The sequence below is a fragment of the Electrophorus electricus genome, chromosome 17 (genome assembly GCF_041902795.1).
Source record: "Electrophorus electricus isolate QZ-2024a chromosome 17, ASM4190279v1, whole genome shotgun sequence".
NCBI lineage: Eukaryota > Metazoa > Chordata > Actinopteri > Gymnotiformes > Gymnotidae > Electrophorus > Electrophorus electricus.
Window position 1 is genome coordinate 21797376 of NC_137513.1, and position 19048 is coordinate 21816423.

Sequence of the window (19048 nt, forward strand, 5' to 3'; positions counted from 1 at the left end):
ACACACACACATGAGAAAATCAACCTCCCCAAAGGCGTTATAGTTATCATCAGCAAAACCATCTCTGCTTCTCACACACACACACACACACACACACACACACACACACACACACACACAAAATGAGCATTTATTAATCTTCCTATTGCAGGAATCTTGTAGAAATGTCAAATTCGATGTTCAAGTGATTTTTATCAAAATTAACCAGGATGTGAAAAGGTCAGAACTCTTATCTGAAATGCTTTGTTTTCTCAGGAGGAGATTTTGAGTAGATGAGTACCAGCTGTGAGAAGAAATGTTGGTTTTTCTCATTGATTCTATCTTTTTTTGGTAAACGTTTGGTGGAAATTCATTTATAAAGTGTTCAGTAAAAACATAAATTGTTTCTAAGTGTGAATATTGCTAAACGTAATCTTTTAGACTTGCAGCAACTAGAATAGTCCGTGTGACATCTTGAGTGGCCACTCTACCGATAATTAATCACGGGCGAAAAAAACAAGGACACGGAGCTTAAGTGAATTGATTTATAGGCCATTATTTGAATTCTGTGCGTTTAACAGTGCTGCAGTTGCAATATTTCGCCAGCAGACGTCACTATATACGGATTAGAGAAACTTTTTTTTTTTTTTTTGCATTAAAACTACATAAAACCAACGATTTTTGAAGCTGACAGAAAATTATGAGACCAAATGTAACGACACCAAAATCTTTTAAATAAAATAAACATTCAGGATTTCCTAATTCTGACACTCTAAACACGGCATGTTAGAGTACTGATAAAAGGTTGTCCGAAGAAGGGATGAGTAATCCGTAAGTAAAATAACCACTGGCGCGTTTATTACATTTATTTATTTATTTTTCACAGCCAAACACTTGCAAAGGGTGACTGCGCTTCATGTGTATTTGCTGTGTCCTTGTTATCAAATGATCTGCCGAATCTAAACCATTAATTCACCTGTCAGAAGTAGAACTAGCATTTTTAAGATTTGATTGATTATAATTGATTATAGATTCAGACACAGACACAGACACACACACACACACACACACACACACACACACATACACACACACACACACACACACACACACACACACACACACACACAAACAATTGTTGTATTACGCTGTTTTGTGTGTGTGTGCCCAGACAAATGGCCTACGTGGTAGAATTTTAAACGGCTGTAGACTAAAGTTCTGTGTATTTGCAGTATCACATGTACCTGAAATAATACTCAGTGAAAATGCAGTATCACATGTACATGTCTGAAGTCAATTATATGAAGCAATAGTGCATCCCCTTGTTTAGAATATCTCAACTATCAATCTGTTTCTGAATACAGAAATAAAATCTACTTTATTTATAATTACAAACCGTAATTCCTTCTCGTATAATAATAAAAATATATAATAATAAAACAATAATAAAATAATAAAATTGCATACTCCTGTTAGTAACGGCATTCCCACGCTCTGGTGCTGAAAACATAGGCCTAGCTATCCAAGCTACGGAGTGTCAGACAAATTATTATTATTATTATTATTATTATTATTATTATTATTATTATTATTATTATTATTATTATTATTAGTAGTAGTAGTAGTAGTAGTAGTAGTCACTGATAACTAGCCCAACTTTACCAGACGTACGTTCGCTAGGTTAGCCATCAAAGGTAATATTTTTCTTACTTACTTTCTCTTCTAAACTAACTACACAGATAATGTTTTAAAAACTACTAATAACTAAAATAACATTTATCTGTTCGTTTGCTAGCCAGTTTCTCGTCGCTAGCTAGCTAGGTTATATTTTCCACTAATAATTCTTAGCCAATAGCTAATTAGCCAACGTTAGCTGTTGTAGCTATTTCTAGTAAAACCACAATATTGTTTTATATCACCATGTCACTAGCGTATATCACTAATAACGTGACTGAATATTGTTTTATATCACCATGTCACTAGCGTATATCACTAATAACGTGAGTGAATATTGTTTTATATCACCATGTCACTAGCGTATATCACTAATAACATGACTGAATATTGTTTTATATCACCATGTCACTAGCGTATATCACTAATAACGTGACTGAATATTGTTTTATATCACCATGTCACTAGCATATATCACTGTAATAACGTGACTGAATATTGTTTTATATCACCATGTCACTAGCGTATATCACTGTAATAACGTGACTGAATATTGTTTTATATCACCATATCACTAGCGTATATAACTGTAATAATGTGACTGAATATTGTTTTATATCACCATGTCACTAGCGTATATAATTGTAATAATGTGACTGAATATTGTTTTATATCACCATGTCACTAGCGTATATCACTGTAATAACGTGACTGAATATTGTTTTATATCACCATGTCACTAGCGTATATCACTGTAATAACGTGACTGAATATTGTTTTATATCACCATGTCACTAGCGTATATCACTAATAACATGACTGAATATTGTTTTATATCACCATGTCACTAGCGTATATCACTAATAACATGACTGAATATTGTTTTATATCACCATGTCACTAGCGTATATCACTGTAATAACATGACTGAATATTGTTTTATATCACCATGTCACTAGCGTATATCACTAATAACATGACTGAATATTGTTTTATATCACCATGTCACTAGCGTATATCACTGTAATAACATGACTGAATATTGTTTTATATCACCATGTCACTAGCGTATATCACTGTAATAACATGACTGAATATTGTTTTATATCACCATGTCACTAGCGTATATCACTGTAATAACATGACTGAATATTGTTTTATATCACCATGTCACTAGCGTATATCACTAATAACATGACTGAATATTGTTTTATATCACCATGTCACTAGCGTATATCACTAATAACATGACTGAATATTGTTTTATATCACCATGTCACTAGCGTATATCACTGTAATAACATGACTGAATATTGTTTTATATCACCATGTCACTAGCGTATATCACTGTAATAACATGACTGAATATTGTTTTATATCACCATGTCACTAGCGTATATCACTAATAACATGACTGAATATTGTTTTATATCACCATGTCACTAGCGTATATCACTAATAACATGACTGAATATTGTTTTATATCACCATATCACTAGCGTATATAACTGTAATAATGTGACTGAATATTGTTTTATATCACCATGTCACTAGCGTATATCACTGTAATAACATGACTGAATATTGTTTTATATCACCATGTCACTAGCGTATATCACTAATAACATGACTGAATATTGTTTTATATCACCATGTCACTAGCGTATATCACTAATAACATGGCTGAGAGGAGCAGTGGTGTAAGAGATGTTAGTCTCAATGGAGATGATGAAAATGAGGAAACCACTGAGGTAGGCTAAACGACGATCCTGTGATTTTATTGTTTGTCCGTTAGTGACTATAAAAGCATCGGTGGAAAAATTTGCAATAGCTAAAATCTTACTAGTACTGTATGTGACTAGTTAGCTAAGAGCTATATGATTATTTTTGGAGACTTGGTGGAGTGGTAGTGTTGTTTCCATCCTTTGAAGGTGTTCCTGAGTGCATTTGTTCAGCATGAACAGCTTGGTCTAAGTTTTTATGACAGTAGAGATTATACCTTGCACTTCATGCCTGACACAGTGGATGACACGGACCTCCATTTATTGGATAGAGGTAAACAAACAGACAACGCCCCCCCCCCCCTCAAATAGTAATGAGAATATTCTCTTAGGTTTATGTGTTCAGTATAGTAAAGATGTCCTCTTTGACATGCACATAAAGTGTACATAAATTTCCACTTGCACAGGTTTCACTGTAGCCTAATTGGTATTTGCGATTTGTCTTTTCCAGTGATACAGGAGATCAGCCCTCATGTCATCATTACCAGTGCAAAGCAAGAGCAAAACATGGCCCGTTTTATGAAAGGACTGGGTAAAAGACATGTGCTGCTCAGAGGGCCGCAGACAGTGGGAGTTACACATTCATAAATGCGTTTCTTTCTTAATTTCAGGATCAAATTCAGACTACAAGCCAGAAATTGTTGTGTATCCCCATGCTGACTTTGGTAAGCATAGCCGCATTACAGTCTGCTGTGCAGCATCATATGACCTCTGTGGAGCACTGACATGCAGAATATAAATCATTACATAAATCATTCCCAGCAATATTCTAAGTGACTTTGCAAGTAAAACTCTTACAGGGTATTTCTAAACATTTCACCTCTGTGTACAGCTTCATTTTTTTAAAATGAAAACAGCAAAGGCTGCACACATTTATATGCAGATTTATGCAAAATATCTATAAAAATATTTGCATCCTTCTTTTCCTGTTAGTGTAGCGATGTAGTTGATATGTAAATAGTACATGGCTGGGTCTGCGTAAAGCCTGTGTGCGACAGCCCGCGCCTTTCGCTGCTCTGTGCTGCAGGCGTGGAGGTCAGCAAACAGAGGCTGCTGTCTGCACATCTTCCCTTCATACCTTCATCCATCACTGAGCAAGAGCGCATTTCCTATCTCACCTCCTGCATCCCGTTCGACTCTGTGATGATGGTGAGACCCTCGTGCCCCAGGTGTCTGTGGTGAGCAAAGTATTTCAGTGTCACGGAAATACAGTCACTGAAAGTGATTCAGTGACTTTTCAGCCACTGAAGTACTTTGCTCAAGTGGGTGAAGTATTTCGGTGACTGCTCCGACACAGAAACGCGTTGCTCCCACACACAGGTTCTTGTCTTGTTGTGCTCATGTGTCGAGCCTGTCGAGGGTTTGATGAAGCTCTTAGGCGCTTCCGATAAAGGTGCTGAACCCAGTCCGTTCTTTCCGTAGCTGCGGACGGTAGGAGCGCTCCTGAAGTGTCTGGACAGGAGAAGGGTTGGCGTGGAACTGGAGGACAGCAGTGTAGGAGTTCCCATACTGCAGTTTCTCACCTACACGCTGTATGGCATGCAGAATGCTTCTTTGGTTGTTCACTCGTAACATTTGTATTTTTTTTTATATTTTACTATTTTAATTGGTTGGCTCTAAATAGTCTTAACTGTTTGTTTTCTATATTTCATTGTTAAATTTTAAGCTGAAAGGACACATCTTAATAATGATAATATTTGTAAGAATATGGAATGGATTTTTAAATGTTTTCAAGTGTTGGGTACGCTGTTTCCTTTCTCTGTATTTTAACAGAATGGATGTGGTGTATGTTGACAGGGACACATACAGGTGCGCTGTAGTGTTACTGTAACATTTTACAGAATAACCAACCACTTGTGCTGGCAGTTGTATGTGATTTGTTGGTTTTCTCTATTACGTGTCCTCAGCGTTCTCCAGATCTTCAAATCTGAGCTGCACCCTTCTGTCTACAAGCTCCAGTCAGGAGAGAAGGAGGGTCTGAGTCTATATGGTATAACTAAAGCTTTTCAGCTGTACTATTGTATATAACGGTGCCTGGCTTTGCTTGGAAAGGTTAAGACTTACAGTACTTGTTCATATTGAATTCAGTATTTTCTTTTGCATACTGTCAGGTGTAGAGAGTAAGGATGTGTGTGTGTGTGTGTGTGTGCGTTTTTGTGTGTGCATTTCAGGTATTCTGAACCGTTGCCGATGCAAGTTTGGGTCCAACCTTCTTCGGTAAAGCATCCATATTTCTTACCCCCAGTCTACAACCTCTTATCCACAACCACTGCTGTAAAATAAGCAGTGCTGTGAAGGAGTGCTGGGGTTTCCATGCCAACGCACATGCCGCCTGTTCTTTCCTCAAGGCAGTGGTTCCACAGGCCCACCAGAGACCTAGGTGTGTTGAGGAGAAGGCAGGAGGTGGTGCGTTTCTTTACGTCCCCCCGCAACTCTGAGGTCATGCGCATACTGCAAAGCTTCCTGCGCAACATCCGGAGCGTTCCGGTACGGACAGCAGCAGCTGGCATGGCCGAAGGGCATCTCAGAGTGATGTTCTGTGATGTCTGCACTCACCATCCAGTTTATTAGAAACGCAAACCTCCCATCCACTGCCACTGACCACTTTATCTGCATTATAAATGCATGTTGTAAGTGCACAATTATCCAGCGCACAGTTTTTGCATAACGGCCTTTACATTGGTGGCTCTCTGTGTAGCAGTGAGGCTGCTATGGTAGTGGGTGGGTTGTAGTTTGTAACTGTCTAGTCTACACATGCTAAAAATCATAGTTAAATTGAGTATATATCTGAAATGTTCAAATACATTTTACACATTTTTTTTTTTTTACAAATTTAGATTTTATACATTGCTTTAAAAAAATGGCAAAAACTGTTTTTTTAAAAGGTTATCTATGCAGCTTTAATAATTGTTTAATGTCCTTTCCCCCAAGATGTAATATATATAATAACTTCCTTTACAGACTTTGCTGCAAAGGATGTCTCTCTCTCATACCAAAGTCAGTGACTGGCAGAGTCTGTACAAGGTTAGCAACACCTCACTTGAACTTAGAGGCTCCACAGGATTTAAACAGACTGCTTTTTTTTTTCTTTTGATAAATCTTTGTGTCATTCTCCAGACTGTGTATAGTGCCGTGGGGATCAGAGACACAGTGCGCTCTCTGCCTCAGACCATTCAGCTTTTTCAGGAGATCAGTGAAGGGTTTGTGGATGATCTGCACTACATCGCCGCGCTCATTAGCAAAGTGGTGAGGCTTGAATTTTATACATTCTGTACATATTATATAAGATGTACAGAATGTATAAAATTCACTGTCTGTCTATCTATCTATCTATCTATCTATCTATCTATCTATCTATCTATCTATCTATCTATCTATCTATCTATCTATCTATCTATCTATCTATCTATCTATCTATCTATCTATCACTATATATATATATATATATATATATATATATATATATATATAGAGAGAGAGAGAGAGAGAGAGAGAGAGAGAGAGAGAGAGAGAAATACACACACACACACACACACACACACAATTCTATATATTTTCTAAAATAATTTTACCACTACAGAATCCCTTACTCAGTCCTGCTTGAACATTCAGGCATGTTTGTTTGCCTGTTTGTTGTTCTTTTGAGGTTTAGTCTAATTTAATATTTGGTATTTTTAATGATGATCTAACGTGATAGCCTGAGGACTGTTTGTAGTTGTCTTTTGCAGGTTGATTTTGAAAGCAGTTTAGCTGAGAATCGTTTCACCATTAAACCAAATGTTGATCCCGCCATCGATGAGAGTGAGTTTGCCACAGACTCTTCAGTTAAATTTGATTATTTTCAGATTCTTTTCTGCTTCAAACTGTGAAACAGACAATGTTAATCTGCAAAACAGTTATAGGTTACACCCTCCAGTCTGAACCAGGGTTTTTTCCCTCCCATGCTTTCAGAGAAAAGACGGATGATGGGATTGTCAGATTTCCTAACAGATGTGGCCCATGCCGAGCTGCAGACTCTGGACTTGCGTTTTTCTACTTGCAGTGTTATCTACATTCCCCTGGTCTGATATCAGTACTGCTGTTCTCATTACTTTCAAGCTCGCAGCATTTTCTAACCTGATCCTCAGGGACCCCCCAGTCCGCATTTTTGCTCAGCCCTCTCTCCCAGTTCAAATGAAGAATGGCTCAGTGTTCTTGCTCACTGGAGCAGGTGTGTTGGGAGCTGGGTTAGAACAAAAAAAAAAGGGGGACTATTTTGGGGTTGCTGAAAACCAGGTTGATAAATCATTGCCATCGCAATTCTGGAACTTAATCCATCTATGGAAAGCTTCCATGTGGCAAAGATGTCCTACTATCTTATTGTATATTACAAATTTAAACGATACTGTCCAAGGTTTGTGGTTATATTATGTGGTTTCAGATGATGTAGTACTAAAGAGAGTTTTATGACCTTGAACTGAAAGAGTCAGAGAGATGCACCTCTGCTCAAGGATGATTTGTCTGACTGTGTCCTACAGATCGGATTTCTTCTTTCAGTACCTCGTCTGCCTAGCATGGTGGAGAAGGAGACCTTTGAGATTGAAGGCCTCGATTTCATTGTGGGTGGCTGTCAAAGAAAATATTGCATGCTTAAATTATTCCACTGACTCATGCAAAATACTAACGAGTTAAAGTGAAGAATAATCTCCCTTCAGCATTGATGGATGATTGCAATCTGAGAGACCTGCAGTAGATGATGTGTGTCTGCCTCTGTGATGTGTGGTGTGTGTGTATATGTGTTTGTGGCTTGCCTGGTTTAGTTTGTGTCTGAAGACCGACTTCACTATCGCAGTGCGAGAACTAAAGAGCTGGACAACATGTTGGGAGACCTTCACTGCGACATCCGAGGTGAACTGGGAGCTAAACTGGATTACCAGCCTACTTTACTCCATGCTAACAGACACGTGCGATGGTGCGTTTCAGACATGGAGACGGCGGTGATGACGCAGCTCCAGGCCACTGTCTTGCAGCGCGCCAGCTGCCTGTGTAAGGTCCTGTCCCTGTGTGCAGAGCTAGACTGCCTCATGGCGCTGGCTCAGGCCTCGCAGGACTACGGCTACTGTCCCGCAACGCTCACAACACACAGCAGACTGTCCTTGCACCAGTCCCGGTACATTGCTTTTGAGGTGGAAGATGAAGGAGCCACTCTGGTCTGATAGGTTCTCTGCTGCGCTTGTTTATGTCTGATCTCTTCCCCTTTCAGACATCCTCTGATGGAGATGTGTGCTCCAGTGTTCGTGTCAAATCCGTGCATCAGTTCTGAGACTGAGGGACGGGTCAAGGTGTTAACAGGCCCAAACTCTTCTGGCAAGAGCATTTACCTAAAACAGGCAAGAAAACACACACACACACACACACACACACACAGACTCCAGGCTCATTAACTCAACTTGTCACTAGTTAATGAAGCCAGTTACTGTATGCGTAAATGTATGCAGTGCATACAAAATGTTTTCCGACCCTTTCAGGTTTTCCACATGTTGGACTGATCTTAAAATGGACTCTCATGTATACTCTTTTTTTTTTCCTTTATCGATCCACAGACTCCACAGGGATACAGCAGAAATTGATTTAACAATAAAAAACAGATATAAAATTTAAATAGGTATTTTGATTTTTTGTTTGAACAATCGCAGTTGAGTTCAGGTGATCCTACCTCTGTTATTGGTCTTTGTAAGACTTCTACAAATGAATTGGAGTCCATCTGTGCCTAATTGAATTGATTGGACATAATTAGGAAAGACAAACCTGTTTACCAGTCTAGGTTTCACAGTTATTAGTACATGTTAGACTGAAAATCGAGCCATGAGGTTGAAAGAATTATACATAGGCCTGTGAGACAGGATTTTGTCAAGATGCAGGTCTGGAGATGTTTACTAGAAGGTTACTGTTGTATTGAATATGTCCAAGAGCATGGTAACCACCATCTTTCTCAAATGTAAGATGTTTGTACCATCAGTACTTTCCTAGAACTGACCACCTAGCCAAACTGAGAACTCAGGGATGAACAGGGTAACCAAAAACCCAACAGTCACTATGAATGAGATCAAGAGTTCCTTTACAGGAGGATAACTGTCAGTGCAGCACTACACAAATCAGGACACTGTGGTACAGTGGCCAGATAGAAGCCATTCCTTACCAAAAGGCCCATTAGATCCCATGTGGAGCTTCTCAAAAGGCCCTTGAACAAATTTCAGACCATGAAAAGCAAGATCGTCTACTCTTATGAAATAAACACAGTTGAACAATTTGGCCACAGTCCCCAGCAGTATATGGAGGATATCAGGCACGGAGCAGGACCTCGTTAATTCCATTCCCACCATCAAACACAGTGGTGGCAGTATCAGTATCAAGCATTGGGGATATTTTTCTGCAGCAGGGACTGAAAGACTATTCAGCATAGAGATGAGGAGGGATGCGGAAAAATCTACATCAATCCTGGCTGAAAACCAGTGCCTGAGATCTCGTCCTGGGGCAAAGGTTGGAAAAGGACCTGACTCATATCGCCAAGAACACACAGCCTTGGCTTTGGGCAAACTCTGTGGAGATCTTGGAGTGGCCCTGGACCCAAGAGAGCATCTCTGCAGAGACCTGAAAATGACTGTGCACAGACACCTTGGCTGAGTTTGAATGATTCTGCCAAGAGGAATGAGAGAAACCTCCAACAGAAAGCTGTGCCAAGGCTGTAGGATCATTCCAAAGAATACTTGAGCTTTTCATTGCTGCTAAAGGTGATTTAACCAAGTAGTATGTAAAAGGTATGAATCTTTCTGTAAATTGAATGTTTCCATTTTTTGTTTTTAATAAAGTTTCAAAACATTCCAAAAGACTGTTTATGCTGTCATTATGGAGTATTGTGTATATACCGATGAGGAAAAAAAATGTTTCATTAAATTCAAGTCTGAAACTAAAATGTCGGAAAACTTTCTCATTGCATTATATCTAGTCATACCTAGTGCTAAGCCATCAAACAGGTTGAAATTTATGTTCAAAAGTAGCTGACAGAAATTAGTCAGTGTTTTGAAATACAGGAATGTACATGGTTGATTTACACTGATGTTAAGATTTGAGTAGAAGTGTTTCTTGTAAGCAACCCCTTGAAAATAAGCCACTTAAACACTTAGAAGATGCTTATCTCATCCTGTGTATGCATGGACCATGTTGCTTACTAGATTTTGACTGGTTGGTGTAGGTGGGCCTGATTGTGTTCATGGCTCTGATTGGCTCTGATGTACCTGCAAAAGAGGCAGAGATTGGTCTGGTAGATGGCATCTTCACTCGCATGCAGAGTCGTGAGTCTGTGTCTGTGGGCCTGAGCACCTTTATGATAGACTTAAACCAGGTACAGCCCTCTAACACACACACACACACACACACACACACACACACACACACAGAGACTCCAGGCTCACTAACTCAACGTGTCACTAGTTAATGAAGCCAGTTACTGTTCTGATCTGATGTAAATCTTCTGTTTCCCTACTAGATGGCAAAGGCTTTGAACCACAGCACTGGAAGGTCACTCGTGCTTGTGGATGAGTTTGGCAAAGGAACCAACACGGTGGGCCCAGACACCAGGAGAAGTACTCATAAGCAGATTAATGGAGAAAAATCACTGTGTGCGTGTGTGTGTGTGCATGTGCATGCAGGTCGATGGTTTATCCCTCCTGGCTGCATGTCTGAATCACTGGCTAGGCAGAGTTCCAGCCCAATGTCCTCATGTTTTTCTGGCTACAAACTTCCACGGTGTCCTGCAGCTGGGACTGCTTCCACAGACTCAGCTTCTGTCCCTACTGGTGTGTGTCCACACGCAAATGTATAGCACCTGGCTTATTAGAGTGGATTATTCAGAGCAAAATCCCTTGTATATTTATCAAAGGCTTTGTAAAATTAGTCTAATTAAACTATTAAAAGTCCCCTTCTGCTTTCCATATCAGGGGACTTTTAATAAAAACTCTTGCATGATTTTTAACCTGTCACAGTCCATCATTTACTTTTAATGAACCATACTGTGTAATGATCTTTTGAGTTTTATGATGGCAGGGCTCCAGTGACAGGTGTTGATCTGTGTACTCAGACATTAGAGACTGCTGTAGATGGGGAGGAGTTGGTCTTCCTCTACCAGCTGAAAGAGGGCATTTGCCAGTCCAGCTATGCCGCAAACATCGCCACGCTGGCAGGCCTGCCACCTGCCCTGGTACAGAGAGGGGTGGAGGTACATTTCTAGTACGATGTAGATAGTACCAGTGTTCCTACTAAAAAGGACCTACCCTTCGGAGAATAAACTGCTGAAAAGCTTTCTTGACATAAGCTTCATGCTGTGCGTTATTACTTGTCACATAGATCTTTTTTAACCCTTATGCAGGTATCAGATTTGTACAGAACAGGAAAGGCCATCAAAAGGCTTGACCAGCCCTCTAGTGATGAACACACTAACAGGTTTGTCTTAGACAGAAAACACAAAAAGGGGCTGTTGATATTTGCTCATTTTGGCCTGCTGAGATGAACAATTTTCTGTGGCAGTATCTGTCAGCTATAGTGCTGCTGTAGCTCATCCGGAGCGCAGCTGGTAGCGCTTGGCGCTAATGACACCAAGGTCATGGGACCGATTCCCAGGGAGTGCGCATACCGTCACACTGATAAATATGCATTTCACTCTGGGTTACCTGGTACGTGTCCCAAACGCCATAACTGTAGAGCTGTTTCTTATGGCTGCAATAGAAGTGATATTGTACTCTAAAACTGGAGGAGTATACAAATAATAATGCCACTTGGTTAGACCAACCACCTTCATTTCTGACAGTGAGAAGGTTTTCTCTTCTGTTATCTTGGTTATATTCTTCTCCTCTTCCTGTTATTGTGAAACCAGCTTTGGTGTTGATTTTACTGAACCTGGTCATAACCGTAGGTAACTGCGCGTTGTGCCTTTGTGTTTAGATGTGAAAGAGTGGTAGAAAAGTTCCTCAGCCTTGACTTGGATGACCCCTCCGTAGATTTGCACAGCTACATGAAAGACGAGCTGCTGCCCTCTACGGGAGAACTGCTGTGATGACAGTTCTGGGGCGTGGAAATGTTGGAAATGTTCATGGCAGTGTGAGCTTGCTAGTGGTTCTTTATAAGTACAAAGGTTGTGCTTTTACACACACAGTAAAGTTATTCAGAACCCTGACCAACCAACACAAGTAAACAACTTAAAATAAGATTTAAGTACTGTAAAACACAGGGTAGTGTTGTATTCCGTTAGTCAGTGGATTACAATTTTACAATTTAAATAGTTCTTTCACTCTGAATATTGAGGTTAGCTTTGCAATTACAAAGTGCAAAATGTTAGCAAAGATGTTTAATAATCTAGAAAACATTTTGGTTGTTATGTATTTACTAGTTCATTAATTTTATAACTGTTGATAAGTGGTATCATTCCTGTTAAACATATTTTAGTTAACATATTATTGCATTTTTGTAGATTTGTTTATATTTATTGGCCAGTTTTTATATATTACCAGTTGTATGTTTTTCAAAGTGACAACGTTGCCTTAGACTTTCCGGAGGTGAAATGGTTCACCTGTTGACTTTACTAAAAAATCTACTGTAAGTTTGTGCCTCGTCAGAACTGTGTGCTCCATGTTAGAAGCCACCATCTGCAAACCTGTTTTGGATAACTAAAGACACTTCTACTACCTGAAGACCACTTATGAACACAACATACCTTAAACAGGGAATGAGTGTGTGTGAAAAGCTCAGAGTTGGCCATTTTGGCCTGCCGAGTTAAAACAGAGTGGGTGAGAGCAAGCATGTTCTCTAGTTACCTGAAGAGGCCTAATCTACAATGTTGATTTGCCCAGAGCAAATGCCAGGGTAACGACTAACTGAACTCTTAAGTCTGCCTGCCTTACGTGATCCAAGTAAAAAGGGTGGTTGCCCGTGACTATACTCCGTGATCTGTAGATCCAAATGCATGGACACCAAACGCGTGGACTCACCCATCGTAGTACCAGGATGATAGTGTTGGCCACACATTGGTTTATCCCTCTGTAAGTTTGAATAAATAATCTTCGTGAGGAATTTCTTAATGTGTAATGTCTCTCATCAACTTCAAATAGAATTGTGCATTGTCCTCTTTATATAATGTAAAAAAAATAATGTGATAGTGTAATTAGGCATAACCTCTCACCACACTTTATAAGGTGCACTTTAAAATTATACTTAATCCACCTCTTCATAAGCACTAATGTCTTTGTCTTACTAATTCGTCTATCTTGCTCACACACACTCACTTTTTTGTGGTATGAACTGTGAGTCCTTTATCATTCTTGAAGTTGTTGGTTCAGTTAGAGTGGGACATTATGGAGCCAGGATTAGGAATGTCAGGCTAATATGATCCATTGACCTCTCCCGCCTTGTGTTTGCTGTTAGTAGGAGGGACAACAGACATTGGGAGTTATTGCCTTCATTAGAAATGGAGCCAGACTGTCTCCTATTACTATTACACATGCAAATCTGGTATAAAACACAACTTTCAATAGTCATTTTGCAGCAGGATATGCAGTAGCTTGTTTCAGATAATTAACCTAATGCTTTACCCTAAAGAGGATTAGAGGTAAGGTTAGGTGCTGAGAAAACCAAAAAGTGTCAAAACTAATGGTCAGAATGGCATTCAATTACATAACTGAGTTGTTAGAATAAACAACTCAATTTCATCCAAGGAGTACTAATCCATTATGATGTAAAACTGAACAAATGCCAAGATAAAGACAAACTAAGTAAAGGTGGCTGCTGTCAGACTCGGGGAGGGGGTGTGCTGGGCTTATCATGCTGAGATGAGCTACATATGTTATGCTGTACTTTCAACTTTTCTCATCACAGCCTCAAAAGTAAGCCATGGGTTAAGAAATCTCTAACACGTGCTAACGGAGAGAGCCACACAAACGAGAAGGCAGTTTTGGAGTTACGACATATCAGGACCACCTTAAGTCTTACTGAAAGGTCAGGTGTTTAATCTTAATGATGTGAGCTTAGGTTCTAATTAGTCAACAAGATTGGCCTGGGAAACGCTGGCAGGCAAGAGAAGCTTTCCTACACCAGGAGGGGCAGCTGCTACAGAGGCCCCACAGTGAATGTATTTGTATTTGAGAGGATCTAGCAACGTGTCATTGTCACACTCTTGTAGCTGGTTGCTAATATGAGAAAGGGGGGACAGCCAGTAACCTTCAGGTCCGTGGTGCCTCCACCGACAGACCTGCTCAGCCAAGCTGCTCACTGGTACTGGACACAGGCAAGCCAAGAAGTGAGATAAAAAAGATATGCGTTGCTGTGAAAATTGGATTTGTGTGAAAAAAGATGATTATGAGCACATTTTTACACATTTTATGTTCATACGTGTTTAAGTTTATTCACCCTTATGTCATTTCTCAAACTGAATTTTAAAAAGTTAGCATTCTTCAATAACATTTTGCACCAAACGATACAAATGGTTTAAGGTTCTTTTGCTTTATATTTTCCTAAAAATAAAAATAAAGAATGAAAATCTTATTTTGAGGTTTTTGGTTCATAGTCAAGCATTTGGTGTCTTTAACACCTGGTGATGAGGCTTCATCGGCTTAGCCCTCAATCTGCTACTTCCCAGTGTCCTTCCTGATCACATTTACTCACCTTTTCACTAATCCCTTAAAGTCTCCTTAATGCAGGTATAAATACCCACCCTTACACTGGGCACACACACAGAAGGGCAAGGCAAAACCTGTCATCCCTGGCCGACCCACTGATAGATGCCAACATGTCTGGTCTGCATGGCTTCGAGGGAGAAAACTTCTACATCCCTGTGCATAACCGCACAGGGCTTGTACAGGACCCCTTTCTGTACGAGCAGTATTATTTAGCAGACCCATGGCAATATAGACTGCTGGCTTGTTACATGTTTCTTCTGATCATTTTCGGCCTCCCCGTCAATGGCTTGACCCTCGTGGTCACGGCCCAGCACAAGAAACTCCGCCAGCCGCTCAACTTTATCCTGGTCAACCTGGCCGTGGCCGGGATGGTCATGATCATCTTCGGGTTCACTATCGCCCTCAGCTCCGCGGTCACTGGCCACTTTTACTTTGGACCCGTGGGCTGCGCCGTCGAGGGTTTCTTGGCAACGCTGGGAGGTGAGCAAAACTGAAAATGTCCACGCAATGCATCCGTAACACCTGCTGCTACATTTCAGCTGTGTGAAGTGTAATCATGCCCTGTGCCCCCCTCAGGTGAGGTGTCCCTCTGGTCACTGGTTGTGCTGGCCATTGAGCGATACGTTGTGGTCTGCAAACCCATGGGGAGTTTCAAGTTCTCCACGTCACATGCCATGGGAGGCATCGCCTTCACCTGGACTATGGCGCTGAGCTGCGCATTGCCACCCCTCATCGGCTGGTCCAGGTGGGACTCACTGTCTGCAGATAAGGGCATGAAATGAAGGCATTACTGCCTTTGTGGATAGCCTGCTTTCACTTGATGAGAACTAGTGCGATGCACATTCCCTGAGAAACTCAGACGAAATGGTGCAGATATATAAAAAGATATTAAAAGCTCAGCTGGACCCAATTATCTTGATTTAAGTACCGATTTGATAGATGAATAGATGTTTTGCTGTTTCACTCCCTCCAGTGCTCAGTGTTTGGTCATCTAACAGGTACATTCCGGAGGGCCTGCAGTGCTCATGTGGGCCAGACTACTACACCCTCAACCCCAAGTACAGCAATGAGTCCTACGTCATCTACATGTTCTGCGTTCACTTCCTGTTCCCAGTGACCATCATCTTTTCCACTTATGGGCGGCTTGTGTGCACGGTCAAAGCGGTAAAAACCTTTCCTAGACAGACTACAAGTTGCTTTAATTGGACTTAACAATGACACCATCCACATTTTCCTCTATGGTGACAGGATCCAGATTCCCTCTTTGAATATTTGTACCTTAAAGCAATAAAAGGAAACCATATTTCCTGTAAGTAATGAATTAAGGAAACTGTTTTTGCCGTCCCACGGTTGTGGCTGTCCCTCCTGTCCAGGCTGCAGCGGCCCAGCAGGAGTCTGCCTCCACCCAGAAGGCGGAGAAGGAAGTGACACGCATGGTCGTCCTGATGGTGTTGGGCTTCCTGCTGGCTTGGACGCCCTACGCCAGCGTTGCTGCCTGGATCTTTTTCAACAAGGGGGCTCAGTTCAGTGGCCAGTTCATGACTCTTCCCGCCTTCTTCTCCAAGAGCTCAGCCCTCTTCAACCCTGTCATATATGTGCTACTGAACAAGCAGGTCTTTGATCATGTCAATATTTGGTGAAAGCTCACATGCAGTAGTAACTTCGCAGTAACTTTCCTTTTTAATGGACGATTCGGTTATTGTGACTGTGTGGAAGATATATGTTCATAATCCACTGAAGTTTCTTCTCGGGTATTTTTTCTCCACAGTTCCGTAACTGCATGCTGACAACCCTGTTCTGTGGGAAGAACCCCTTGGGAGATGACGAGTCTTCATCAGTCTCCACCAGCAAGACAGAAGTGTCCAGCGTAACGCCGGCATAGGAACCCTTCTCCTCCCCCGACGCAAGCTTGGAGCTCTTGGAACTCTTGGAACACTTGGATCTTCGCTTGCGCCCCCTCATTTCTTGCAAGGCGTTCTTCTTAACGTGAGAGTGTACAGCGTGGTCCGGTCGCCAAGGTCACCTGGCCTGACTCCTCCCACCTGCTCCACCTCTCCATAGAGTGTCATCCTTCACTCGCAATGTTCATCTACATTTTAATAAACTCTCTTTCTCTCATGTCTTGATAGGTGAGATTTTGCTGAAGTCAATGTTTATTGTATGTTTTTATATCTACAAAGCAGAAAGAAAGCAAACAAAAATTGGGACTGCATGAAGGTAATAAATATTGAATTTAAAATATATATTTATAATTCTTATTTAGAACTCTTTATTAAGTTCTAAATGTGAGGATTATTAATTGAAAATAGTTGCTTGACTAAATCTCAGGGTATGTCAAGGGTTTTTTTCAAAACATACCCTGCCTGAGAACATACCTTGTCTGTTTCCAAAGCAGAGAGTTCCCGTTAATTCATTATAGCTCAGTTATAGTGTTGGATACTGCACTGAGTGATCTTTATAAGAATTGTAGAAAGTAGAAAAATCCCTAAACTACCTATGCACACATGGGACTGAGACACAGACTATAGCACGATGCCTTAGGGATGGAACCCGTGTGACTTTCCATCGGTGCAAATCAACAAATAACCTGGCATGTCCCATATTAGAAATGTTCTTGACTTTTTCCTTACTCTACTTATTACATCTTGCCTGTTTATTATACCTCTGTAGGATCATGAGGAGTTGTGGCATTAGTAGTTGTAAGACAGGTTCACACAAGACCCATGAGACTTCATTGCTGGGATTCAACTGCCATGATACAGTACAGACAGCACAGAGGTACAGTAAAGACCATAAACTCGGACACCACGGCCACATCCAGGAACTTCAGGCGGTCTATGTTGAGAATTTTATTATCATTTCAATGATTTTCACACCTCTTTTTCACCTGACATATGCCCTTGGACCAAGCTACCTTAAAAGTACAACAGTTGTGGTTTTCAGAATATAGAAAACACAACTTAATGAGTACAATTAGTGATCCAAAGGAATAAAAGAATATATGAACTGACATGACAAAAGAAGGATTTTTATTTTTTGCTGAAATGGAGTTACATGTAACTTTTTAATCTGGAATGAAATTGAATTTGTCTGCTTATATTAATACATTACTTGTTCATTTTGAAGTAAAATCAATAGGCTTGTCAAATGGATGTGCTATCTTTCTTCATGTATGGGTGAAGTTCTTAGCCAATGATGTGAACAGCAGCTCAAAGAGGCATTGATCTAGACTGCTTTACACAGACCACTCTAAACAGATGCTGGTACCTCAGAACACAAAGGACACCTGTTTTTAGTTCATTTGTGTAGCAACCATTATGAGGAATATATTAGCCAGCAATTACTCAATTAGCCTCCTGTTCTCGCCAAATCCTGTGTCACATACTACTCTTTGATATTCATTATACCTAACTTAATAGACCGAGAGAAAGTACATGTTAATTTGGTATTCGAAAGCTGTGTAATAGCCAGAAAGGTCACTTTGAAAGACTGTTAAACTTTTGTAATAAAAAGTATACAATTGACAATGTACATGACTAGATTACAAGTGTCTAATTTGTTCTATAGTATAGTTACTCTATGTGTGAAACAGAACAGGCTACTACTATCTTTCAGTAGTTATTATCTTAATTTCTAATCAATAACGGTATCAAACCTCTAGAGTTGGCTGTGACAGAGGTCATGGGTCATGGGGAACCCTGTTTGAACCCTTCACACCATTAGAATGTACAGGTTGCAAGTGTTGAGAGTATTGTAATCTTGTAGTCTTAAATCAGATTAGCGCTCTTAAAATAAATGAGGGAATCTAAGAACCTCAAGGGCTTTGAGCCACAGCACAACAGCCATCAAATGTTATAAGGTCTGCTGTCATTGTTGCGACCTGTGTGCTAATATGGGGTTTAATGCTGATAT

The 19048-nt window shown here is 40.4% G+C and overlaps 2 protein-coding genes across 2 annotated transcripts; both read left to right on the plus strand.

Moving 5' to 3' along the window:
- The first annotated feature begins 3332 nt into the window (after positions 1 to 3332).
- msh5 (mutS homolog 5) lies at positions 3333 to 12522 on the plus strand. The gene is made up of 24 exons (XM_035534324.1): positions 3333 to 3404; positions 3585 to 3708; positions 3886 to 3966; positions 4046 to 4099; positions 4462 to 4583; positions 4857 to 4966; positions 5208 to 5243; positions 5342 to 5424; positions 5606 to 5651; positions 5783 to 5921; positions 6396 to 6458; positions 6552 to 6680; positions 7163 to 7235; positions 7386 to 7495; positions 7952 to 8032; positions 8234 to 8321; positions 8397 to 8583; positions 8677 to 8803; positions 10666 to 10815; positions 10960 to 11034; positions 11123 to 11269; positions 11551 to 11688; positions 11839 to 11912; positions 12411 to 12522. Exons 1-24 carry the CDS (start codon positions 3333 to 3335, stop codon positions 12520 to 12522), a joined length of 2421 nt encoding a protein of 806 aa, XP_035390217.1.
- Positions 12523 to 15209: 2687 nt separating this feature from the next.
- LOC113582451 (green-sensitive opsin-3) lies at positions 15210 to 18628 on the plus strand. The gene is made up of 6 exons (XM_027018210.3): positions 15210 to 15616; positions 15713 to 15881; positions 16135 to 16300; positions 16510 to 16749; positions 16905 to 17353; positions 17807 to 18628. The coding sequence occupies exons 1-5, from the start codon at positions 15247 to 15249 to the stop codon at positions 17016 to 17018; spliced, it is 1059 nt and encodes a 352-aa protein (XP_026874011.2). The 5' UTR covers positions 15210 to 15246; the 3' UTR covers positions 17019 to 17353; positions 17807 to 18628.
- The last annotated feature ends 420 nt before the right edge of the window (positions 18629 to 19048 follow it).